At 41.0% G+C, this 27,299-nt stretch overlaps 1 protein-coding gene across 1 annotated transcript in view; it reads right to left on the reverse strand.

Moving 5' to 3' along the window:
• Positions 1-20,913, reverse strand: part of DNAH11 (dynein axonemal heavy chain 11) — a 324,061-nt gene extending 303,148 nt beyond the window's left edge. The window contains 6 exon segments of the mRNA XM_077856567.1: positions 3,578-3,789; positions 7,025-7,124; positions 8,295-8,493; positions 9,320-9,516; positions 18,811-18,954; positions 20,386-20,913. Of these exon segments, the coding sequence (XP_077712693.1) occupies positions 3,578-3,789; positions 7,025-7,124; positions 8,295-8,493; positions 9,320-9,516; positions 18,811-18,954; positions 20,386-20,742 (1,209 nt within the window). The 5' untranslated portion in view covers positions 20,743-20,913.
• Between the last annotated feature and the right edge of the window lie 6,386 nt (positions 20,914-27,299).

Here is a 27,299-nt window from a genome sequence, read left to right on the forward strand (position 1 = left end):
TAAGTTTTCAGAGAATGAAAGATTTTTAAAAAGCTCAATTTTATGGTGATACATGTGCAGGACTATTTCTATAATACATTTTATGCAATGAAAATATTTTACAATTATCATTGGTACACTACATATTACATTATAATTAAAAATCAAAACTGTTATTTTAAAATATGGAGCCTAGTACAATGGGTAATAAACTGCCACTTAAAAACTGAGTGACCACAGGAAGGCTATTTATATTCTCTTGACCTCAAGGGATTTTTTTTTTTAATTATAAAATGGATCTACTATTATTATCTATGTCATAGCATTGGTAGAGAATTACATCTATAGTTTTTGTAAAGGCTTAGAAGAGTTCCTAGCAAATAACAGGCACTGCACAGTGCTTGTTAATGTAAGAAATAAACTAGACAGCAAATGACTGGGGAAGACTTGGGAGAGTTCAGCTCTTCAGGGAACCCAGGTATGAAAGTTGGCCCATTACAGACTTTTGATTTCTCTCATGTTAGGGCACATTTATTATGAAGTCCACTTAAGAATCAAGGAAATCAGGTCATTACAACATTTGTACAAAAGCCAGAAACAGTAACTAAGCAACAAGGGAAGCTACATTATTTCCTTGGGAGCTTGGCAAACTGGCCACTGACATAGAGCAGAAGCCAGGGATAATAGGTTTACAGGCTTACAGGACTTCTTATAAGCCACCTACTATAGTAAATAACCACCTCTGGATTATACATTAGCAGGGCTTTGTAATAAGTTTTTACAAATCTCAAAATGAGATGAGTATCTTTTAAAAGAGATATAGAAGAAATTGTGAGTATAACTGTTGACTCTTCAATAGGGATCACGATCTTTAACATGGAGCTCCAAAGCCACTAGGACCCAGCACACTTGCTTAACAACAAAGAAAGAAATAGAACAAAGCCAGAGAGAGAATAAAATATAGCAAGGAACCAACCTATTATCTGTATCAATAGCTGCAACTAAAAAAAAAAAAAAATAGCTGCAACTAGTTTGGAGGTCAATAGCTTAGAACTAGCCTTGACTGAGCCTCCATTAAATGCCACACTGGGCATTCAACTTAGGATATCTCTTCATCCTCAAATAGTCCATGAACTGGACATTATCTTCACTTAAAGATACGAAAACTGAGGTTTGAAGAAGTAATTTAACTCCCCTTAAGTATTTCAATTAGAATTGAATCCAAGTTGTTCGGAGTCCAAAGTCCTTTTCCATATACTCCACCTCGTTAAAAGCAGAAAGAAACGCACACAGTACTAACTCAATCTCCCAAACCAGAAACTCTAAACTGCAAGTTAGGAGATCTATTCTGTAATCTGCATTTCACCCTAAATTCTCAGGGAAATCCAGCAAATGATGCTATTTTTCAACTCTCAGGTAGTTCATCTAAAAATATATCAGGGACTTTTTTTATTTATTAATAAATGAATTAAAACACATTTCCCAAACCACTGTTGTTTAGCCTGCAACAGTGTTCTCTTCACCACTTAGAACAGCAAGGTTCTGGGACCTGGGCAGCAGGAGCTATAAACTGTTTGCCTTGTCTACGAGCTGTCTGTCTTGTCTATGAGCACACTTTTAGGGTTCCAAATGCCCTCCAACTTAGCCCACTGTACTGTAAAGCATTTTTATGTTCTATGCGAGTTACAGTGTCAACACGCCTGGGAGGCATTAGTCTAGATCAGAGATGTAGGTCAATCACCCTCCTCTGAGCAAGTGACCCAAAACTGTCGCAACTATCCTATCTCCACTGCCACAACGATTGCTCCCGGAATGGAATTAGAACCCACTGGACCAGAACTAAGAAAGAAGGACAGCGTCTTTCCAGGGAAGTTCCTCCACTAGAAGGATATTCATCTGCAGCGACTAAAAGCCATCTTACTTAACAAGTAATGACAATTAAGTCTAACACAATGACCAAAATGGAAGATGGCAGGGAGCTTCGAAATGATTATCTGAGACTTCTGAAACAGGCTATTCCAGAAGCTACTGCACTCTTAGACTTGCCAGTTCACATGAATTTATACTTTTTTTTTTTGCTTCAGTTTGTCAGTTGCAACTGGAGGCGATCCACTTCTCATGGAAAGCATTCTTTTTTTTTTTTTAAGATTTTATTTATTTATTCATGAGAGACAAACACAGAGAGAGAGAGAGAGGCAGAGACACAGGCAGAGGGAGAAGCAGGCTCCTCACAGGGAACCCGATGCGGGACTCGATCCCGGGTCTCCTAGATCAGGCCTTGGGCTGAAGGCAGCGCTAAACTGCTGAGCCACCCGGGCTGCCCCTCATGGAAAGCATTCTTAACTCAAAGTCTAGGCCATATACAGATTCTGCTTCTCTAGCATTTGTTTCACAGAAACTCCTTAGGGGTTCCGATATACACCCTGCTTATGGAGCTTGCCATGGCATGAACTATGTCTCCCCGAAAATTCACATGCTGAAGCCCTCACCACCAGTGTGATTATCTAGAAATTGGTCTTTAGGAGGTCATTAAGGTTAAATGAAGTCACAAGAACAGCACACTAATCTGATTCGACTGTGACTTTGTAAGAAGAGAAAAAGAGCTCTCTCCACACCATGTGAGGAGGACACAGAGAAAAAAAGCAGTTACGGCAAGCCAGGGGAAAAACCTCTCACCAGAACACGACCATACCGGAACCTTGATCTGAGCCCCAGTCTCTGAAATGGTGAGATAACAATTTCTGAAAATAAAGCCACCCGGTCTTCAGCTCAAGCAGACTAAGACACATCCTCAACTGAGAACCACTGGATTACGTACCCTCCAAGTATCTTTTAGCTTTCAAATTATATAATATTCTCTGATTTTATAGATCCATGAAGAATTAAATTTCATACAGAAGATTTAAGAAAACAGCCCCATTTCAAAAAAGCATTTTCCAAGTGAAGAATAGAGAGATATAAATAAGAGATTTTTAAAGATCAACTATGAATCAATTTTTAAAACAATTGCACTATTTTTTTTAGAATTTTTTTTCCAACCAGGTCTCTACTTTCCAAAAGTCTTCTCTCAGTGTTCCTATGGAAACCAAAGGGTAAGCCACAAAGAAACCACTATGCCTATCTACTTTTTTTTATCTTTTATATTTTTTGGTGGGGAGGGATTGAGGGTGGGGTAGAGGGAGAATTTTAAGCAGGCTTCACGCCCAGCGCTGGAGCCCAACCAAGGCTCAATTCCATGACTCTGAGATCATGACCAGAGCCAAAATCAAGAGTCAGATGTCTAGCCAACTGAGTCACACAGGCACCCAACCTATCTGCCTTTTATTAGAAGTTGTCTTAAATCTCTTTGAAGAAAGGTAGGGTATTAAACAAATCCAGTAACAAACTGTCCTTTGAATGCACCAGACAGATTTCCACAGCTTCTCTGCCATGTAGAATAAAAAGCCACCTGGCCTTTGCTACCATTAAAGTCCTTTCTGAAAAAGGAAAGGAAATTGGTGTTCTTACTGTAGACTAGTTTTATTTGTTCTTCATTGGTTTAATAAAACCTACCACATGGCAAGGATTCTTCTTCCCTTTTTTTTAAAATATTACATACCTGGTCAATGAAGAGATTACAAAACTCTTGCAATAAAACTATAATCCGAGCAGGAGTATTATAAAACTTGGAATGACTCCAGATGAGGCAGATGGTATGAAATAATGGGGCGATTAGCACACGGATCTGCGGGAATTCCATCTCCTGGAGACACTGAACATGTCTTCTCAGGGGTCTCAAGTAAAGCTCTACATCCTGGGCTTCTAGGAGTGCTAAAAGGAAGGAAAACCACCATTAATGTGATGCAGTCTCTTTTTCTAAATTCACTTTACAAGTTCAAGAAAACAATGCAAAACAACATGGCTATACTTAAATGTGGTCCTCTTTCTTTTTATATGGCTTATTCCACAACTGAGCTATGAGTTTGGAAGGCTTTATATACAGTCCATGTGTAGCAGCATTCAAGAGAGCCCTGGTGTTGTTAACCTATACAAGTAAACCGTGATGCAAAACTTGGTGGGAAAATACACCTTTAAGATCTAAAGAAATTTACTCAACTCCATGAAAGTGCAGGAATAAAACATGGCTGCAAAGTTGTAGTCACTTTATGATTGAGGTTACAAACTCATCACTAGAATGTTAATTCCTATTAGGTTCTTGGTATCAGCACAATTTCAGCATCTCATTCCAGTGTCCAATGAAAGTCACTCAGGCAATGACTGGGGAATTTTATATTATTCAAAATATAACTACTAAAATTGTTAAGGACAGGTGATAAATATTTTGAAACTAGAGGGAGGTGAAGGTTGTATGACATTGTGAATGTAATAAAGGTCACTCAACTCTACACTTCAAAATGGTTATCTTTATGTTAAATGAATTATATCTCAATCTTAAAAATCCTTAAGCAGGGTGAATAAGGAGTATTTTTCAAAAATGCTGTGTGTGTGTGTGTGTGTGTGTGTGTGTGTGTGTGTGGAGGAAAAATATATATGAAGAAAAATATTATTACTGTTTAATGTAATCCAAATTTTCTCTTGATTAAAATTGGTCATTTTAGGGACTCCTGGCTGGCTCAGTCAGTATAGCATGCAACTCAATCTCAGGATCATGAGTTCAAACCCCACATCGAATGTAGAGTTTACTTAAAAAAACTGGGGTGCCTGGGTGGCTCAATCGGGTAAGCTTCTAACTCTTGATTTCAGCTCAGATCATGATCTTGGGGTTGTGAAATCCACCCCCACATCTGGCTCCGTGCTGGGTGACAAGTTTGAGATTCTCTCTTTCTCCCTCTGCCTCTCCCCCTCACCCTCCATCCTGCTCTCTCTTAAAAAAATAAAAAAGAAAATTAGTCATTTAAATGTCCCCTAAATGGATCTCCATTAACTGCATTTTGCTCCTGAGACTACACATACCTTTGAGTAACTGAAAAAAGGCTTTACTTATGAAAGTAGGGAATGAAGTAAATTCTTATTTTCTGGTTTTACCCCCAAAAGATTCCATCTAGCTGTGGGCGGAGTTAGGGGAGCAACACAAACAAACCTGACAACTTTTTTTGGCTGTCAAGAGTCAGGAATGCACCCATTCATATTATCCCACTTAGCATGGAACCAATTTATCTGTTCATCTAAACAATGAAGAGCTAGGAAGAAAGAGAGCATCCATGAACTCTTTTCTTCCCTGGTTGCACTCATGTTTTCAAATGATGTTAATTCCAAAATTAAATAATTACATCTGATAAGGGCCTTTAAAATGTGGTAAGCACATCTGGTGATTTCACAAGGCCTCAAGTGTGTCCTTGAGCAGGGTCCTTCCACCTCTAACTCAAAATGGCTCTGGGCCACTTGTTCCACTGAAAGTGTTTTTATCTGAATCTCAAAGTCCATGTACTCCTGAGGCCCTGAGTACCCCCTAGGATCTGTTCCTACAGAAGCTTTATCCACAGAAAATATTCATCTTATACTAACACAGAAAAAATCTGAGCAGCTTCTACTTACTGAGGACATGTTTACTATGTGCCCAGTGCTATGTACCCTGTATACTTTATCTTTAATCCAATGGTTCTCAGCCAGAAAAGATTTTGCCGCCAGGGGACATTTGGCAATGTGACAATCAAAAACGTCTCCAGACAACTGCGGGGCGGGGGGGCGGGGGGGGGGTGAGGGGGAGGGCTGGGAGGGGGCCAGGGATATCCAGCAATGCATTGGGCAGATCTCAACAGCAAAGCATTATCCTGCCCAAAATGTCAATGGTGATAAACACTGATAAGATTGAAAAAAAATGATAAGGTTGAGAAATATTGCTCTAATCCTCAGAACGATTCTGCAAGGAAGATGTTACTTTGCCAGTTTGGCCAATGAAAACCAGAGGCTCAGCAAATTGAAGACATACTGAGTGGATCTGGGACAGGAATCCTCGTCTGATAGAACTTCAAACCCAAATATTCCCCATCCCCCCATGATCCTTTCCCTACAGAACTCCTGGGGCAAACCCTGAGGAGATAACCTAACATTCAAGTGTATTTGATATATTTCCCAACCTTACAAATGATACATAGGAAGAAACTAAAATAATTTTCTAAAGTTAGAAACCAAGAAAGCTATACATCCCAATTAGATTACAATTTCATCATTTAAAACTGCAGTCTCAGGGTGCCTGGGTGGCTCATTGGTTGAGTGTCTGCCTTTGTCTCAGGTCATGATCCCAGGGTCCAGGGATCGAGTCCCACATCAGGCTTCCTGAAGGGAGCCTGCTTCTCCCTCTGCCTATGTCTCTGCCTCTCTCTGTGTCTCTCTCATGAATAAATAAGCAAAATCTTTAAAAAAAAAAATCCCTGCAGTCTCATATATGTGCCAATTTGCTTAAATAGGCTTCAAGAAACATGAGGAAAAATCAAGAAATGAGAGGGCTGTCACCCCTGGGTGGAGCTGAAACTAGACAGCAAGGGGAAAAGGAGACTTTTCACTGAATATCTTCTTGTAACTTCTGGTTTTTAACCACATCCAAGCATCTATTCAAAATTCAGCAAACAAATCCTCCTCTCTGTATGTTTAATCCTCACCAAAACTTCAATGAAGACCTGGAGCTCTTTTGAGCTAAGTAAGTGGTAGATACCAGGCACCACAGATTCTATCAGAACGTAAGAGGACTAAGCATAGCCACCCTGTTGACTAGGAAATCCCCACGTTGGGCTGCCACTCACCCCCCTGCAAAGGCCTTGCCCCTACACACACACACACACACACACACACACACACACACACACACACTCCCCTCAGAACTTCCATCTGGAGCCTGTTTGGTAGGTCCCTACAATTTATCCTGAAAATCATTTAATATAACTGGAGAATGAAGTACTGATGAAGATGAATTTATCCTTCGAAGAGCCAAGTGCCATCACTTCACGAACATGTTAATGACAGAAGGGTAGATGAGGCTGGGCAGGCAGGCAGGCAGGGGTGAGACCATGAAGGACACCAACTCCAGGCCAAAAAAAACGAGTCTTACCATTTTTCACAGCTGTGAAAATGCCCTTTAAAGTTGGAAAATAGCTGCTTTGTTTAATTTTCAGGATCCTAACCATGTTGAGGACAACAGGAGCTCGAAGCTAAATTGAAAAAGAAAATGTAAGAGAAGCTGGATTAATGACTAAATAGATGCATTTGGTAATAAAATACTTAAGTTCTATTCCACTCATGCACATCACATATAGCGTTCAGTATACAAAGACTTTATCTGCTTTCAGATTGAAAATAATTTTTAACAGCATTTTTTTCCTTAAGCTTGAATATTATTTTACATTTATAGCTCTTGAGTTTTCAGAAAGTGTGTCAATTTACACATTATGTGAAAAATGTTAAATTTTCCATATAAAATTTCTTGCTAGATTTCAGAAAATCTGAGAGACATGTGAACATGCAAATGAATGTCTTGGTTTTCAGAACATTAAATCAAGTAATATTTAAGGCAAACACAAGAAGCAGTTAGCTCTTCCAAAGCTGCATCCCTCCACCAAGCAAAACCCTACTCCTTCCTAAATCAATTCAATCAACTAGATTAATTAAATTTTACCATCTTCAACATTTCCCTGGGGAACCTCCCTCTCTATGCCACAGTGTTTCTAATTATCAAATGCTGTCAAAATATTCTCAAAAAGGCAAAATTAGGGCAGCCCGGGTGGCTCAGCAGTTTAGTACCACCTTCAGCCCAGGGCGTAATCCTGGAGTCCAGGGATCGAGTCCCACGTCAGGCTCCCTGCATGGAGCCTGCTTCTCCCTCTGCCTGTGTCTGCCTCTCTCTCTGTCTCTCATGAATAAATAAAATCTTTAAAATTAAAAAAAAAAGGCAAATTACCTTTAATCCCCATTCATTTTTACTTTTTGGGGGGAGAGAGAAGGAGAGCAAGAGAGAGGACACAAGCTAGGGGGTAGATGGGATGGAAGGGGCAGAGGGAGAAAGACAGAATCCCAAGCAGGTTCCTTGGCCAGCTCCAAGCCCCATGTGGGGCTCGATCTCGGAGTCCTGAGATCATGACCTGAGCTGAAATCAAGAGTCAGATGTTTAACCAACTGAGCCACCCAGGTGCCCCAATCCTGATTCATTTTTAAAGTGCACACCATATAGAACTTTGGAACAAGGAATGAAAACAGACTATTAAGTCATCAAAGACCATATTTCAAACTTTTAAAGTGATTAGAAACCACGGCTCTAGAAACCAAATTCTACAACTGAGTTTGCAAAGTCAGTTTATAAGCAATTTGTAAGGCTATCCACTTACTTGATCATAAACGCAGGAGAGATTATCCCTCCTCATCATCCAGAAATCCAGTTCAGTCTGAGGACCCGAATGAAGACCATTCAGCAAAGGCTGCGCTGAATCTTTTTCTACAATCTCCTGGATTTGATGTGACCATTTAATAACTACAGACTCAATTGCGTGGAGTAGTGTCCTTTCATTTACCTCTAGTGCACAAACTCTGTAATGATTAATAAAATAATTCAAAAATCAATGATCTCATCTAAAGAAAGATAGGACTTGGATTTTAAAAGGTTATTTTTTCCATGAACTAGTTTTCCAAATATAAATATTTCAAAATCAGATCCTTTATTTTTATCGTCTCTATTTTAGCTATGGCATAAACACTGTAAAACAAATGATCATGGGCAGCCCAGGTGGCTCAGCGGTTTAGCGCCGCCTTTGGCCCAGGGCCTGATCCTGGACGACCTGGGATCGAGTCCCATGTCGGGCTCCCTGCATGGAGCCTGCTTCTCCCTCTGTCTGTGTCTCTGCCTCTCTCTCTCTCTCTGTGTAAATTTTATTCTCTCATGAATAAATAAATAAAATCTTAAAAAAAATCATATCCTCAAACAATTATGGCCCAAAGAATACCGTTGACAATATGGCAATTGTTACAGCTTGCCTTTTAGGCAATCTGCTTGCAAGAAGTATACTTTGTAAGGAAATAATATACATGGTACTCTGCACAACATTTAAAAATATGATATAGTTTTTTTATTAAAGATTTTATTTAATTATTCACGAGAGACACAGAGAGAGGCAGAGACATAGACAGAGGAGAAGCAGGCTCCCTGCAGGGAGCCCAACATGGGACTCGATCTTAGGACCCTGGGATCATGCCCTGAGCCAAAGGCAGACGCTCAACCACTGAGCCACCCAGATGCCCCAATAAATGATATAATTCTAATAATTCTCTATCTTGCTAATAGTTCTGCAGTAATGATGTTAATTGGGTACGTGGGCCCTCCATTTTAATGTCCTTTATAAACCGTATCATTACATACCTGGTCTCAGAGTATGTCCGATCCAGGTCCATTTTCTCTGCAATCGTGGGAATTGGGAGAAGAGTTCTTCTCAACATTTTGCCCCGAAAAACATGCATTTTACTTTTCATAACTTCTATGTGGCGTTCCATGTCTTGTGAAATAAAACAGGACCAGAATTTATGGTTGTTCCTATTAGAAAGAATTGGCACTAAAATCTGCAGAAAGAGAAATATTTTTCAAAAGAAGTTAATTTACAGACAATGTACTCCTCCAAAGAGTTTCTTGTCACACAAAATTGGTCACAAAACCACTCAATTTCTTAAGTATCTTCCTAGGATACCAATTTACAAAAGGGAGGACAAAATCAGTATCCCATTTAGACTTAATCAATTAGACAAAAATCTCTCAAAGTGGAAATATGATGTGACTTGTTCATTCACTTACCCATTTATCAAGCATTTGAGGAGGTTCCCAATAACTCAAACATTGCATAAAACAGAAACAATTGTGTCAAGTAGGCAATCTGCTCTCGTAATGCAAACTGAGCACACTGGCAGGTACATGAATGAAAAAAATCTTTTTGAATCACATCGAGGCAAAAGTGAATTAATCTTCTCAAGCCCTAGGTGGCACACCGGTAGATTAAGTTTCATAGTCAAAAACATGTTTATTAATTATTTGGACCTCTTTTGGAAGTCCCTCTATCATTAAATTGGGAGTATCATGCATGTGACACCATGTATGTGAAAGCTCTCAAAACTCATTTTTGAATTTCCACGGCCCAGGGGAATTATATGTTAATAAGAATTATATATATATAATTTAAAATTAATTATATTAATTATATATAATTTATATTAATTATAATTTAATTATATATAAAATTCTTATATGTTAATAAGAATTTGTTAAGTGAAGTTATTAGCCTCGTTTTGCTTTCCCACTCCTTTTTAGTATCCATTAATTTTAGACACATTTCATTTTTCTGATAATCCATCAGGTTTACCAGTATTATAAAATTTCCATTAGCTAAAATGCTCAGAAAATAATTACTCCACCTTTTCAAAGTCTATTTTGACAGTACGATCACTTTTGTTTTCTAACGGGGTTGAAACAAATCTTTCTGAATTGTATTATTACATTTTCCTGCTCAGCGCCCACTACGCGTCAAGCTAGGAAAACAGCAGAGTAAGAAACAGTAAGAAGATGAGCTCAGTGGATTAGGTTCCTTGGTCTAAGAACTGCCATAATTAGAAGCATTTCAGGATGCAACGTGGAGACACAGGATAGACACCTGGCTCTGGCAGAGGCAGGTGGTAGGGAGGACTTGCCACGAAAGTTGCCAGGTGATTAAAATGCTGAAGATGAAAAGTCAGACCAGACATCCCAGAAAACCAAACACTGACATATAAAATCCCTCAGGACTCCACAAGTATAGTGTTTCTGGCAAACTGCCAGGCTGGCCTGCTGGAATTAGCTTCGGGGAAGGCAGGGGAGCTCATGAAGAGCTTTGGAAATCACACTGAAGAGGTAAAGTTTGTTGGGCAGGACATGCATTGACCCACTGGAAAATTTTCTCTACCACGTCCCCGATTTCAACAGCTCTTTCTACACATCAGGCGTGAGGAAAATTCTGCTTATTTGGCATAGCTAATTTACTGGGTATGGTTTCAAACGTTAACTCCATTTATGATTCTCTGACGAAGCCAACTTCTTTTAAAATTAAGTATTTCTGTCACAAGCTGTAGATCAAACAGATTCTGAGCCTTGTGCTTTGCAGAGCAATCCGTCAAAGAGCTAGAGCATCACTATAAACATCATTTGAAACAGACCTAGGATGTGCTTTTTAATTACAACACATCTTGCTAAACTATATACAAAGAAATTCAATTAACTGGGGGGTTTTGTTTCAGTTCTTTGCCTACTTTTGGGGGTGTAGAGGACAAATTCCCCACTTTTTCTGAGAACTAAAATAATTGGAATGTTTATATATTCAACATATATACAATGTATAACTACACATTAAAGAACTATGGAGCCTTTGCTATAGTTTTCTTTACTTACTTTCTTTGATTTTTTTTAAGATTTTATTTATTCATTTGAGAGAGAGAGAGAATGAGCAGAGAGAGAGGGACAAGCAGACCCTACATTGAGTGTGGAGCCTGACCCAGGGCGCAATCCCACAACCCCAAGATCACCACTTGAGCTGAAACTAAGAGTCTAAAACCCAACTGACTGAGACACCCAAGTGCCCCCCTTCTTAAATCTTTTTTTTAAACTGAGGGTTTTCTTTTTATCATGGTTCTTAAGTCAATAGAGACTATGACGTGGGCAATACTTTCAAAAGGTAGGAGCCAGGGCTTCTCCCAGACTTCTTAAATTGGAATGTCCAAGGATGGCACCTGCACACTAACTACAAAAACCAAATCACACTTCCATTTGGGATCGAAAAGCCAAATGGATAATAATAACTCACAATTGGGACACCTGGAAGACTCAGAGGTTGAGCATCTGCCTTGGGCTCAGGTCCTGATCCCGGGATCTGGGATCGAGTCCCACATGGGGCTTCTTGCAGGGAGCCTGCTTCTCCCTCTGCCTGTGTCTCTGCCTCTCTCTGTGTGTCCCTCATGAATAAATAAAATAATAATAATAATTCACAATTATTGTTTCTTTAAGGATTCAGGTCAATATAATAAATATGTAACTTTTTAAAAAACTATGTAACATTTTAAATACTTTTGCCAAATATAATACAGCTGCCATAATATCGTATGGGTCCACATAATGTTGAGGAGCAGACTGAAAGTTCAACTTTGGATATGTTAGATTTAAGACGTTATATACTAAGTGGCCATGTCCGCAAGGAAGGTGGACATCTAAGCTTGGAGTTCAGAGAGAGATCCAGACTGGAGAAGAAGTCTGGGAGGCCCCACCACATCAGCAATAATTCCCATTACTCAGTGAGTATCTGAGTCAAACTTCAAAAACTGTCAACATTGAATATAAGTATCATTTAAATGAGAAAAAGAAGAAATATGAAGACACAAATGACTTTCCCCATCTTCCAGTTCAAACATTTTATCCATTTCCTTCCTGATTCTATCCCATTTAAGAAGCCAAACACTGGGAAACTCTCTCAGTACTTTCAAACCAATCACTAGGTTGGTAACAGGCTCTACTTCATTCAACAGAATTATCAATTCACCAGTCCTCAAATGTAGTGTTTCTCCTTACTGCACAAATCAGAAAGTTACAAGGTGATTAGCTTGGAAAGCAAGTCATGAAGGACCACTGGCCTTCCATTTGGTTCTACAACTTCCAAATTAAGCCTGCCCCGAGGGGATCCCTGGGTGGTGCAGCGGTTTAGCGCCTGCCTTTGGCCCAGGGCGCGATCCTGGAGACCCGGGATCGAATCCCACATCAGGCTCCCGGTGCATGGAGCCTGCTTCTCCCTCTGCCTGTGTCTCTGCCTCTCTCTCTCTCTCTCTCTCTCTCTCTCTCTGTGACTATCATAAATAAATGAAAAAAAAAAAAAAAAAAAAAAAAGCCTGCCCCGATAAAAACCTTCCCAGACCATGCATTACCACAACCATCTTTCAAGCAACACATGAATTTGGACTTGGCCACTGCCTTTGCTGACAACCATCTGAAATACATGGCCATTTATTTGTTTTTTCCAGCCTTGTTTCTCACCAACTTCCAACTCTGGTTCCCCAATCCAGCTACATTAATCTATTCCTTTTTTTAAAAAAAAGGAACCTGGGATACCTGGGTGGCTCAGTGGTTGAGTGCCTGCCTTCACGCTCAGGGTGTGATCCTGGAGTCCCGGGATCGAGTCCCACGTCGGGCTCCCTGCATAGAGCCTGCTTCTCCCTCTGCCTGTGTCTCTGCCTCTCTCCATGTCTCTCATGAATAAATAAATTTAAAAATCTTAAAAAAAAAAACAAAACCCTGCATTTCCTCATCTCTGTGCCTTCACATTGCTTCTCCCTCTGCTCAGAAAGCCCTTCCTCCTCCTCCATCTAGCTCTCTCCTCTTGTCCTTCAACATATAATTTACTATACAACGGTGGCTGCTTTCCAGAGTAAAAAGGAACACTAAAAATTATTAGCAGACATTAACTGATCTGTAACAGGTGAAAACCAAGTGCCCCAGGCACATAGAGACCTGTGATCATCCCATTATAGTCCCACACCCCTGCCAGCCCTCCAGGTGAGGGGGTGGGGGGGAGTGCCACTAGGTTCCCACAGCATGATGCTAAAGACTCTATGGTAGCCCTGACTCCTGTGGCCTCCCACCACAGGCTCAGCCATCTGCGTCCCTCAACAGACTGCATACTCTGAGGGCAGAAGCTACAGCACTAATTGCCACGTCTGTGCAGTCACCAGCACCAACTAGGTCTTCAATAAATATTGATTAATAACTAAGATTAACATAAAATTCCCCAAGGGTCCTTTTCACATGCTGAAAAAGATTCTAATGGAAATATCAGAGTTCACATACCAAACACTTCTCTAAAGAAATACTTTGAAGCCTCAGCGCTGTCTCTTATGAGAACAGGACATCAATTCACCCTTAACTGACTTTTTTTTTTTTAATTTTTTAATTTATTTATGATAGTCACACACACACAGAGAGAGAGAGAGAGAGAGAGGCAGAGACATAGGCAGAGGGAGAAGCAGGCTCCATGCGCCAGGAGCCCGATGTGGGATTCGATCCCGGGTCTCCAGGATCGTGCCCTGGGCCAAAGGCAGGCGCTTAACCGCTGCGCCACCCTGGGATCCCCTCTTTTTTTTTTTTTTTTTTAACTTGGCCACAGCAACTTTATTTTTTTATTTTTATTTTTTTATTGGAGTTCATTTTGATTTGTCAACATATAGCATAACACCCAGGGCAACTTTTTTTTTTAATAATAAATTTATTTTTTATTGGTGTTCAATTTGCCAACATACAGAATAACACCCAGTGCTCATCCCGTCAAGTGCCCCCCTCAGTGCCCGTCACCCATTCACCCCCACCCCCCGCCCTCCTCCCCTTCCACCACCCCTAGTTCGTTTCCCAGAGTTAGGAGTCTTCATGTTCTGTCTCCCTTTCTGATATTTCCTACCCATTTCTTCTCCCTTCCCTTCTATTCCCTTTCACTATTATTTATATTCCCCAAATGAATGAGAACATATGTTTGTCCTTCTCCGATTGACTTACTTCACTCAGCATAATACCCTCCAGTTTGTCCTTAACTGACTTTCAATCGTTGAACAAGTACTGAGCTCCCACTACAGGTCAGGCCATGTCTTTGGTGTTTGGGCCACAACAGGGAGCAAAAACAAAGATTCAGAGCAGGGACCAGGTGAGGCAAGTGAGGCATTCACGCTGGGAACAGAATGTCAAAGGGCACCAAAAACTCAGAAATCGAGATGAGTAGTATTTTAAGATTTTTTTTTTTTTTTTAAGATTTATTTTACAGCGTAAGAAAGCATGCGTGCACACTCAGGCATGCAAGTACATGGGGAGAATCCCAAAGCACACTCCCACTTTGAGCACAGAGTCCAACACTAGGCTCGATCTCATGACCCAAGAGATCACAACCTGAGACAAAACCAAGAGTCAACTCTTAATCGACTGAGCCACCCAGGTGCTCCTTAAGGTATTTTTTAAATCAAAACACCAAAAAAATTCGTGATGAACAGATTATCAACATTTTAAAATAAGGACATGGGGATCCCTGGCTGGCTCAGTGATTTGGCGCCTGCCTTTGGCCCAGGGCACGATTCTGGGACCAGGATTGAGTCCTGCATCGGGCTCCTGGCATCGAGGCTGCTTATCCCTCTGCCTGTGTCTCTGCCTCTATCATAAATAATTTTTTAAAAAATATTTTAAAAAAAATAAGGACAGCACCAGTATTACTGACTTATTTTTGCCTCAGGCTCCAATATGATCTAGTACAGCCCTGTTAGCAATCCGTTTTTTATTTCAAGTGTTGACTTTTCATTTTGATTTTTTTTTAAATACTGCACTAAAATTTTATCTTGATTACTGAGTTGTTTTTTTCCCCCTCACCTCTCTGTAAATTTTGCTCTTGAAATGGGTACCTCATTTGCTAACCCTAGTCCCTATCCTGCAAAAGATCCTGCCCTCCGTCCCAAAGGGTAGCTTTCCTAAAAGGAGTTATTGGAGCAAAAAGAAGTGAGGACATGAAGGGGATGACCGAGTGAATTCTGGGGAAGATAAAAAAAAAAAAAAAACAGCAGGGGCAACAGCATACCTGAGACAATTAAGGAATAGCAAAGAGGTCCCAGCAAGTGAGAGGAGTTTAAAGAAGTCTTTGGGAGGTCAGATGGTAGATTTGGACTAGGGCTTTCATCCAGTAATAAACCCAAGAACCACCTGATGATCCTGATTCAGTAGCTCTCAAGGTCTTGAGATTCTACAGTTGCAACAAGTTTCTAAATAATCCTGAGAGCTCTGGTCCACACAGAGAACATGCAAAGTCTAGACAACTACAAGCACTTCGGCCCTTATTCAGAGTGAAAGGGGGGCGTGGGCAGGGTCTGAGTAGAGAAGGGACACGTTCTGACTCATACTTCAACAGAATCACTCTAGCAGCTATGTTGGGAATAGGTTCTAGATGAGAACCAGGCAAAAGCAGAGCGACCAGTTGACAGACTAATGAGAGACATGGTGAACCAGCCCAGAGTGGTAGCAGTGGAGGAGAGTACGGAGGCTGATTTTCAAGGTAGAACTTACATGATTTCCTACAGAATGGATACCAAGGGTGACACAAAGAAAGGAGTCAGGGATGAATCGGAAGTCTTCTAGACTGAACAACTGGAAGGATGAAGTTCACAACTACTATTCTGGAGATTACCACAAGTAACGCAGATTGGGGAAGATCAGTTCAACTTTGTATAGTATGTTTGGGATGTTTATTACACAACAAGCATGAACTGCAGGAAAACAAATGGATCTCCAAGTTTGAAATTCAGGAGAGAGAGATCTTGGCTAGAGAAAGAAGTTTAAGAGTACCTTGCACATCATGATAAGTCACTGTTAATCAGCCAATTTTGTGAGCTATACTGTATACCAAGCAAAGACGATCCTTATAAAATCCTTTAAAGGGACACCTGGGTGGCTCAGTGGTTGAGCCTCTGCCTCTGGCTCAGGGCATGATCCTGGAGTCCTGGGATCAAGTCCCATATCGGATTCCTTGCATGGAGCTTGCTTCTCCTGTCTCTGCCTCTCTGTGTCTCTCATGAATAAATAAATAAAATCTTTAAAAAAGAAATCCTTTAAATTTTTTTTTTTTTTTTTAAAGAGAGTGAGAGTGCAGATATGTGTGGGGAGAGGGAAAGAGAGAATCTCAAGTAGACTCTCAGCTGAGCATGGAGCCTGACTCAGGGGTCCATCCCATGACCCTGAAATCATCACCACCTAAGCCAAAATCAAGAGTTAGATGCCCAACATCCTCAGCCACCAGCCCCCCTCCTCCCCTTACAAATCCTTTTAACCTAATTTATGGTCATGCCTTAGGGCCTTCCTTGTTCATACTGAATTGAAGTCTCGTTCATAAACTCCAGTGATTTCATAAGTGTGATCTCACTTTTTTTCTCTTCCCAATACTCAGATCCTCAAGGATAATTAATTTAATCTTCTAAACCACTTAAACTCTGAGGTTCTGAACAGTTTATCCCTATGATAAATATACTTGTTGACAGCTTACTCTCTTTCGTTTAACCTTTTCCAGACCATAAATGCAGACCCTGAGACTGAGACAAATTGAGAGAAAGATCAGAGGAACTTGAAAAAGCTGTGAATCTTCTGCTAAGAGACACTGATGGTAGTGTACAAATTCCAATGAAAAGTGTATCCTTGCCCTTCCAAGCCCCCAAAGGATAGCAATCTCGAGTCAAATGACCAAAAGCTATTCACACTTCATATGAAATCCTTTCATCAGGTTCAGTTCAATAAAAATTTCTGAAACTCCTGCTACAGAACAAAAAGCACCCCAGTGCTCTGGGGGATGGAAATCGTAGTGTCTCCCTGAAATCATCTAAAACCAATCCAACAGGAGGAGAGGGAAACTGAGGTAGGGTACTGAAGTTGGGAGTGAGAGACCGTGGGTGGTCCCAAGGCAGCAATGACACAGAGAAGTAGAAAGGACAAGAAAGAGGGAGACTGGCAAATCATTAGTAATAAATACGCTGGTAATTATTCCTATGTTAAGCATTGACCTTAGCAGGACTGCACTGATTGCTGAGATCTGATTTTCTTATATCTAACCCATATTTCCTGAAGTTTGGGGCACGTTAGCATCACTGAGGATCTTTAACTGCCACCAGACTGCCATTCCATTCTCATTTTTTTTTTAAGATTTTATTTATTTATTCATGAAACACAGAGAAAGGAAGAGACATAGGCAGATGTAAAAGCAGGCTCCCCATAGGGAGCCTGAAGCAGGACTTTATCCCAGGACCCCTGGATCATGTCCTGAGCCAAAAGTAGGCTCTCAACCACTGAGCCACCCAGGTGCCCCCTTCTCCATTCTCATTTAATTGGTATTAGGAGTGACCAGGGCAGGAGCAAGTTAGAAATTTCCCCAAGTGGGATGCCTGGGTGGCTCAGTGGTTGAGATTAAGCATCTGCCTTTGGCTTGGGGTATGATCCTAGAGTCCCCTGTGGGGAGCCTGCTTCTCCCTCTGCCTGTGTCTCTGCCTCTCTCTCTCTCTCTGTCTCTCATGAATAAATAAATAAAATCTTAAAAAAAAAAAAAAAAGAGAAAAAGAAAGAAAGTTCCCCAGGTGATTCTAATGTTCAGCAAAGTTTAAGAACCAATGCTCTGGTTCTATAGAACCCAGGCATTTGGCATGTCTTTCCTCAAAGCTGGTGTGTGAGCAAGCACCAAAAGTATGAGGTTAGACACGTAAAAAAGATCAGCTACACCTCAGACCTACTGGAGCAGCTTGCCTTTAATAAAATCCCCAGATCTCACATTAAATCTCATTTTAAAAACCTCATGTTAAAAAAAAATCCTGTATTAGAAGTGTAAGTAACCCGGGTTCAAAGAGCATTTCTCTGATTTAAGGGGAGAGAAAGAGGAATTTTAAGGCAACCATTTCTAAAACTTTGCTTCCATTACCCTTCACCATTATCTGACCTGAGTGACACAGAAACCAAAAGAAATCTGAAAAACTTATAATACTCATTTCCGAAGTGTAAGTTTGTCTCTAGTCAACGTGAAATTTCAAACTATAGCTCATTACAGGAGCCTACTAAATTGTTTTTTACTTCCATTATTTAGAAACAAAGAGAAAAAGGATGATCCTACACATTACTATCTATTGAGTATTAGCACTGGTATCATCTCATTTCAGAAACAGTCTGTTAATCACATTCCATCTGCCTTGGTTAAAGAGATTACTGGCTTCTATATTTTTTTTTAATAGCCAGAGTTTTTCTGAACAATTCCAAGGGTCAAAGAGATAAAGATTCAAATATTAGAAATAGACTAGTACCTCATCTAAGAAAGCAGTTACGTGTCCAAAGGAGGAAGAAGTTAACTCTCCAAATAAAACCGTTTGAGAAAAATCATTTACTCCAATGTTTTCGGTAATCTTCTTGGTAATATAAACAAGTTTATGTTTTGCATCTTTTGGAATCTGAAACAAGAGCAAGATAATTGAAGTTCACAGTGTAGTTTCCATGCTAACAAATAGGATTTGCTTTATCTAACTTATAGCTGGATTGCTAGGAAAAGAAAAAAACTTGGCATCTTATCTACCTTTATAAATAAAGTAGTTCCGCTGCTCTTTCACACCCCCCTTTTCTGCAAAATGTATACAGTTTCCTTTGTTCTTTTATAATGCTAATTTCACAGCATTATTGGTGTGGAAATTTCACCTTTAAAGGGCAGGTCAATTACCCAAGATCATCACATACCATAACATCTCATAATTAAAAACAAATAAATATAAGGAGAATTTAGAATTTTCCTAGCTCAGGAAAGACTTATTCCTTTTTATAATTTTTTGTTGTTGTTTGGAAATAAGCCAAACTGAAACGAAGACCAGGCAGAGTTTAATTTTTATTTCTATTCTCAAGAGAGTGTTTAATGAAGATATTCCAACATTTCCACAACTACTGAGTTATTTCTTCAGATATAATCATTTAACTTAGGTAATACTAGAGTTATGTGTCCTACCTCCTTACTTATTTTTTAATTAGTGATAATCGGGAAAGTAGCAAAACAAAGAATGTAAACTCAAAAACTCAAAACACTAAGGCAAACTCTTGTTAGTCTCTTTCTTCTCTGGGATTCCGGTTCCCAACTATTAAAGTGACCACATCTAATGATGATTTAAACACACACACACACACACACACGCAAACGAACACTTTTACATTACACTGAGGCACTGTGCGACACTTAAGCCTGTAAATCTTGTTCCTAACTTCTCACACTTAAAAAAAAAAAAAAAGAATGAATACAAATGCTGTACTTGTGATGCCTTAACCTTCAAGTGGAGGAGCAGTCTAAATTTTAAAAAATTAAAAAAAAAAAAGGATGGAAGGAAGGGCAAAGAAAAAGGGGAAAAGGTGGAACAAAAGGCTCGTCCCCCTCCACGGCTGGTAAATACCTTGAGTGTGCAGATTGCCCGGGCACTCCCTTTTTAAGAACTAAGTATTCCAGCTCTGAGATGAAATGTGACAAGCAGTCACACCGAGCGCACGACAAATTATTCAGGCTCTGTGATACATTTTTTCAAGACGGGTCCCGGACTGACCCAAGAGCGCCTGAGACGAGACCCAGCGCGCCCCCAACGCCCAGCCTGGGCAGCTGCTGAAAGCGCAGCCTGTCCGGCTCGCTCCCTGCAGGTCCGGCAGGCCCACCTTTTAGAGAGCTAAAGCACAGCGGCTCAGCTGCAGAGTGGCGCCCGAGCGGGGTTTTGCAGACTCCAGGGCGAGAGCTCCAAAGAAAGTTTTTCCAGGGGCCGGAGCGCGTGTCCCCGGGAACCCGAGGAGGCGCGGCCGGCCTGTCCCCGCCCAGCCGGGCAGGGGCGACACCGGGGCCCTGGGCGGTCGCCCCTTACCTCCCTGGAGACCGCGAGCGGCCCCGCGGGGGCGACGCTGAACGCAAGGCAGGCGGGGCTCGGGCTCGGGCTCGGGCTCCCCAGGAACTCCCCCAGGACCTGCCGGTGGTCCTCGCTCTCCAAACACTGGCTCCACTTCTCCGCCGGGATGCCCAGCATCAGCTGCAGGCGACTGCCGAGAAAGCGCACCCGCGCGTCCCGAGCGAAACTCCGCGCTCTTCTGGCCGCCGCCTCCTCCTCCTCCTCCTCGTCCTCCTCCTCGTCCAGCTCCACCACGCCCGCCACGTCCAGGCGAGCGCCCGGGGTTCGGCGAGGGGCCGGAACTCCTAGGAAGTCGCGCGCTTCCCGGGCTGCCATCCAGCACGTCCGAGAGGATGCGGGAACGGTCGGCTCCGCCCCGGGCGGGCGAGGACACCGCTCCCCTCCCGCACGCGCCGCGAGGGGCGCCCACCTCCTCGGGCGAGGGCGAGCAGCCGGGCCGATCGCCCCCACCTGCTGCTACTCGGCTGCGAGGGATGCTCGCAGCGCGGGTCCCGCGGGCGGAAGCGCAGGCCGGTCCGGAGCGGCGCGTCCCGTTTCCCGGGAGACGGCGCTGGGGGCGGGGCCTGCGCGGGGCGGGGCCTGCGCGGGGGCGGGGCCTGCGCGGGGGGCGGGGCCTGCGCGCCCGGCTCGGAGCCCGGCGGGAGGAAGGGCGTGTCCTCCGCAATTCTGAGCCGCCAGGTGGGCTGCCCTCCGGGCCCCCCGCTGCTTGGCCTTCTGGAAGTTTCCTGGGGCTCCCAGCGAGCAAGAGTAACAACAGTCCAGCTGCGATTAATCATGATTTAAGTAGTGCTGTCTGGTGCAGAGCTGTATCCTGCACCTTATTTCATATAATCCCTAAAAAGTCAGGGCTCCGAGTGCTCAGTTTGTTTTATGGGCAAGGGAACGGAGTCACCAAGTGGCTGAGCAACGAGGAGAAAGTGGAACAGGAATTCAGGCCCAGCGCTGCGGGCTTTTATTCACCTTGTTGAAGGTGGTCCAGATATTACCAGGAAAGAGCTAACCTGGCAGTGCAACTTTCCTAGTTGTGGAAATACAAAATCTAGGTATCCGAAATCCTGATTCTGATCCTCACCTGCCACTTAGTAGAATGTTAATACACCCAATAAGAAAATGCATAGTGCTCTTTGTACACTACCAAGTAGTACTTAGAATCATCACGCAATCCAAGAGTGCGAGGTCTGGGGAGAAAAGTTTCAGATTAAAGACAGTCTCCATGATATTGCAATGGGATTTCAGTACAGCCCATTAATGACATCTGTTGAGACTCTTAAGGAAGCTCTGAATCCTGAAGTAGCCAGAATTTGGAGGGAGGATTTCTTGAACTAGACTTTTTTTTAATGGGTCCTCATTCCTTGTTCATTTCAAAATAAAAGCTTCAATCCTCTCATAGTAGTTCTGAAGAAGTGTTGCCCTTGATAATCCATTATAATAACTGATTATTGATAAATAGATGTTTTTAGCAAAATTAGGACCTTCAATAATTTCTCTTTTGGGGATTTGAGTCTGATGACAATCTGTAAGCTTTTCTAGTGACATGATCAGATTCTTGAATTAACACAGACTCCTGGAAAGCCTTTATAGAGTTCAGGCCATCAAGGGTGCTGGGTATGGGCCACAGCAATCTTTGATCCTCCAGTGGTTGGTGTGCAAGTCTAGGAATCACTGCAAACACCTTACAGAGGGCTTCTTCCTCTCTTCTCTCACCCCTATATTCCAGAGAAACAAATTCTGTAAATAAGAATTGACTTAAAAGTGAAAAAGCACTTTCAGATGCAGGAAACAAAACAAAAAAACAAAACTAGATAATAGTGCTAATATTAAAGTACAATTTTTTAAAAATTAAATATGAAAATAAATAAATAAATAAAATAAAAAATTAAATATGTAACTCAAAATATAGAATGAAGACATATCAAAGATCCATTCACTCATTGCTGAAGAAACAAAATGATGAAGTTGTTCACAGGGAATTAGAGGAAAAGATTTCTTGTCAGTGGAGGAAGACTGCAGGTTCGATACAATACTCCTTAATGTCCTTCAGAATACTATAACATTAACTTTTGTTTGAGCGGCTTTTTTTTAATAATTTGATTTTATAAATAATTTAAGTCTGTAATGAGCAAAAATCTATAAATAAAAATATAACTTCATAAAGTTCAGATCTGAAATCAGTAGTAAATAATGAGTCAATGATCCCAGGGTCCTGAGATTGAGCCCTGCCAGGCTCCACGAGTCTACTTAAGATTCTCTCTCCCTCTCCCTCTGCCCCTACACCTCAAATTAACAAATAAATCCTTTAAAAAAAAAGGAGTCAAAAGAGGTACGTTTCCCTAGATAATTAAGTAATCTCTTGGTTAAATAATGTTAAGTGACACTGAAAAGACATGCTGCCTTTCATTTACCTTTTTCCCAAGTTTTGAACAATTTTTCTTAATAACAGTTAACATTTATCTATTGCCAACCAGCCAAGGGCTGTGTACTGTGCTGAGTTCATTTATTTGTTCCACAAGTATTTACTGAATGCCTTCTAAGTGCTAAGCACAGTACTGGATGCTGAGAATACAACAGACTAAGTTTTTACTCTCATATCACTGGCAAAAACTAGAGTTATATAGGCTAGACTAGAGCTTTACCAACTCAGTGTGCCTTCACTTCTACCAGTACTGATAATGTGACCTTGACCAGCTATTGACCTTCTAGGGGCCTCCGTTTTATCATCTTAAATAGGTATAATAAGATGGCAGATTTGATTATTTTTTCTGCAAATATTCTCTCTCCCCCACCTTCATGATTGAGTATCTTTTCTGTTCCTTTCAAGTGGCATTTGGCCAAATGACCTGCTTTGGTCAATGGGATGTTAGCAGACATGACACAAAGGCTTGAAATGCATTTGCATGGTGGAGCTTGCCCTCTTGTGCCCCTGCCATTATCATGAGCAGAACATCCTCAGCTAGCTCTCTGGTGCAAGGAACCAGCCTGGACCCAACTTGAGTTTAGAGGCAAGTCCAGCTACACCTGCTCTAAATCAGTTTATCCTTGGTCAACCTACAGATGCGAGCACAATAATAAATGATCACTGTTTGAAATCTCATAAATGTGGTAGGTTTGTTATGCAGCAATACCATGGCAATAGTCAATGAAAGGGTTGTCCCCAGAATTAACTCAGTTCAAATATATAGAAAGCATGAGCACTTAGGTCAGTGCCTGGTACACTTAAGCATTACAAAGAGTTTATCAGTTAGGGAGTGCAAAACATGAGAAACTGAAAAAGCAAAGGTGCGATATGTTTATTATGTCAGATAACGATAGATTCTAAGAGGAAAAGCAAAGGAGAGTCAAGAGTTGGAAAGGACAATGTTAATTAATATCAATGCTCAAGAAAACTTCATTTTTGAGCAGGAATTTAAGTGAGGAAGTGAGCCATGGATTCTGGGAGAAGACTATTCTGGGTAGAGGAAAAAGCAAATAGACCCAGAGAGATGATGTTTTGGAGAAACAGCAAGCCCAGTAAGAAGGAATATAGTAGGAGATGAGAATAAAAAGAAACATGTTGTGGTACCTGGGTGGCTCAGTCAGTTGTGTCCAACTCTTGATTTCAGCTCAAGTCACAATCTCAAGGTCAGGCTCCACATCCAGCCTGGAGCCTGTGTAAGAGTTTCTCTCTCCCTCTGCCCTTCTACCCCACCCCCTCATTCCACCCCTGCTCCCTCTCTAAAAAAAAATTAAGAAGAAGAAGAAGAAGGAGAAGGAGAAGGAGAAGGAGAAGGAGAAGGAGAAGAAGAAGAAGAAGAAGAAGAAGAAGAAGAAGAAGAAGAAGAAGAAGAAGAAGAAAACATGTGACCAAATCACATAGGGCAATGGTAATGGCTGGGTTTTTCTTAAAACGAGATGGTGTTAGTAGAAACTGCTAACTGTCCCCACTGTCTACTCACCCTTTATTCCTTCAGGTAATAGAACACTTAACCCATTCCAGGTTTTAATGGAACTCATGGTCACCCAACTGGAAATTTCATTTCCTAGTTTCTCTTGTAACTAATGGAAAGTCAAAGTTATGAGGTACAACTCATGTGTCATGTTTTTAAAAAGGATCTGCCAACCTCCATTTCTTTTGTCTTTCCAGCTTGCTCACTAGTATATGAACATGGTTTCCTGAGTCATGTTCATTCATACAAATGATCCTTAAGCATATGAAAAGATGCTCAACTTCCCTCACAAAAGAAAAATACAACTTCAAACTATAGTACAATACTTTTTTTTTAACGTATTAGCTTTAAGATTGATGTATTCTTGGTATGAGTAGGGAAACAGGCACACATCACTGCTAGGAATTCAAAATGCTGTAATTCCAGAGAATATAGTCAATTCAAAAAACAAAACAAAACAAAACAAAAACCAATGCATTTTGCCCTTTGACCCAGCAATCTTTACACAAGGAATCTATACACAAAGCTGGTTATCACAGCACTACTTATAAGTAGAAAAGACTGGAAGCTACCTAAATGCTCAGGAACAGTTGACTTGTTAAATAAACTACAGAACATCCATATAAAGGGGTAATATGCAGCTACAAAAAGAATAAGGATACCTCTATATGCTTTATTTTTTCCTATATATATGCTTTAGTGGAATGATTTCCAAGATATATTTTCTTTTTTAAAAAAGATTTATTTATTTATTTGAGAGAGAGAGAGAGCATGAGTGGGAAGGGCAGAAGGAGCGAGAGAGAGAGAGAAGCTCAGACTCCCCACTGAACATGCAACCTGACTCAGGGTTCCATCTCACAATCCTGAGATCATGACCTGAGCCAAAACCAAGAGTCAGAGGCTTAACTGACTGAGCCACCCAGGTGCCTCTCCAAGATATATTTTCAAGTGAAAAATGTGTATGCTTTGCTACCATTCATCTATGAAAGTAGAGATGGGGTACCCCTGCCCTCCCCCACAGTATTTAGTTATGTGAAAATGTAATTACCACAATGAAAGAATAAGACAAGAAGTTTTAAAAATGTTTACACATGAGAAAGGATGGAGAAAACAGAGATAGAAGCTAGACTCCTGAAAATATTCATCATTTTCTGTAGTTGATAGGAATCATGTAAATATTTTACATAATTAAAAAATAAGTTTAAACTTTAACCTCTAAAAATAAAAAATACAATGAACCAAATGAACTTACCTGTATATTGAGTTACTGGCATAACTGTACAGAGAAGAACTATCTCAAGTAATTTTAAAATAGTAATCAGTGTATCCCTAAAAAGATAAAACCTAAGAACAAAAAGAAGTGCACAAAACAAAATAAAAATGATATAAACAAATAATTTTACATTGTAGTATATTGCTGGTAACAATGTGGGTAATATTGTAAACATGATTATGTATTGTGAATACAAAGCTGTCATAGATTGGATTCTTAGATAAATAGATTCTAAGACTGTGGAGTTCACATGCAAACTAATTAGGGACTGTGCTCAGGAAAAAAAATATATCTTTAAGGGAATAGAAGTAAGACTGGGCAGAGAGAGCAGTTGAATTGTCAGGCAGCTGCAAGAGAAGCTTTGGTTGATCCCATGGGGAGCTCTTTTTTTTTTTTTTTTTAAGATTTATTTATTTATTTGAAAGAGAGAGAGCACAGGGTGGGGGCCAGAGAGAAAGAAAAGCAGACTCCCTGCTGAGCACGGAGCCTGATGTGCAGCTCAGTCCAACGAGCCTAAGATCATGACTTGAGCCAAAATCAAGACTTGGACACTTGAACTGAGTCACCCAGGCACCCACCATGGGGAGCTCTTAAACTATGATGCCCCTTTAGAGATGTCCCAAAGTAAGGAAAGAGAACCACACCTTTGTAGTTTCATATTGCACCAGGGGAGGAGGTATAATCTTGGCCAAGTGAGGATCCATTGGCCTAGGGCAATTCTGGGGAAAGTCTCAGCAGGAGGCCTCAATAAACAATATTTCCAGCAGATGGGGCAATGAGCTCCTTATTCCCAAGAGAAAAGATCTGGGCAGCATGAACCATAAAAGCAAGTGGATGATAATTTCTGTTGTCCTTGGAAACCAGGAATTTGGGCATAGTGAAACAGACATAAAATAGATGAGGCTAAGTAAAAACACTTTACACTTGATTTTAAAATTCAAGTTTCAATGTATAGTCATGATTTCTTTTGTCTTCAATAAATATTTATTACCTAGTTTTGCTCACAGAAGAGTCTGAAACAAGAAGTAACCCTGTTCACTGAACATCCCTAGTGTTTAGATGTTGGTCTCTAAATACCATTTTCCACTCATACAAACAGGGAAATTTGGAGAAATGCCTGATTCCAGCTATGGGGCAGAAAAAGTACAAGTTGGTCTTGGAACATGCAAAAAGCAGAAAAGCTATCAAATACTCATGACAACATGACAAAATTTTTCAGGAGTCAACTTGAAGAGGCTTCCACTACCTTAAATTTGAGTCTCAATAAAAATAAAAACTACAATAGCTTGAAATATTTCAGGCATATGGCAGTCTATGTGTGATGGAAGTATGCTTCTGCTTATGATACAGAAATTTGAGAAGAGCTTTGCTCTCACCCTCACTACAACAATAACAAAATATGTTGAGAAATCTGCAAAATCACAACTTTGCTTGAACTCAATCAAACACCTGTGACCAGGTGAACTTGCTGACCAAATGAACTTACTCTGAAGCCTTTGAAGAGAAGGGCTATGAGCCCTTGATTACCTAGATGTGATTCCTCTAGGCTGGTGTCTGGGTGGCTTAGTCAGTTGAGCATCTAACCTGTGATTTCAGCTCAGGTCATGATCTCATGGGTCATGAGATGGAGCGCCACGTTGGGTCCCATACTTAGCAGGGAGTCTGCTTGAGATTCT

The sequence above is a fragment of the Canis aureus genome, chromosome 18 (assembly GCF_053574225.1).
Source record: "Canis aureus isolate CA01 chromosome 18, VMU_Caureus_v.1.0, whole genome shotgun sequence".
NCBI lineage: Eukaryota > Metazoa > Chordata > Mammalia > Carnivora > Canidae > Canis > Canis aureus.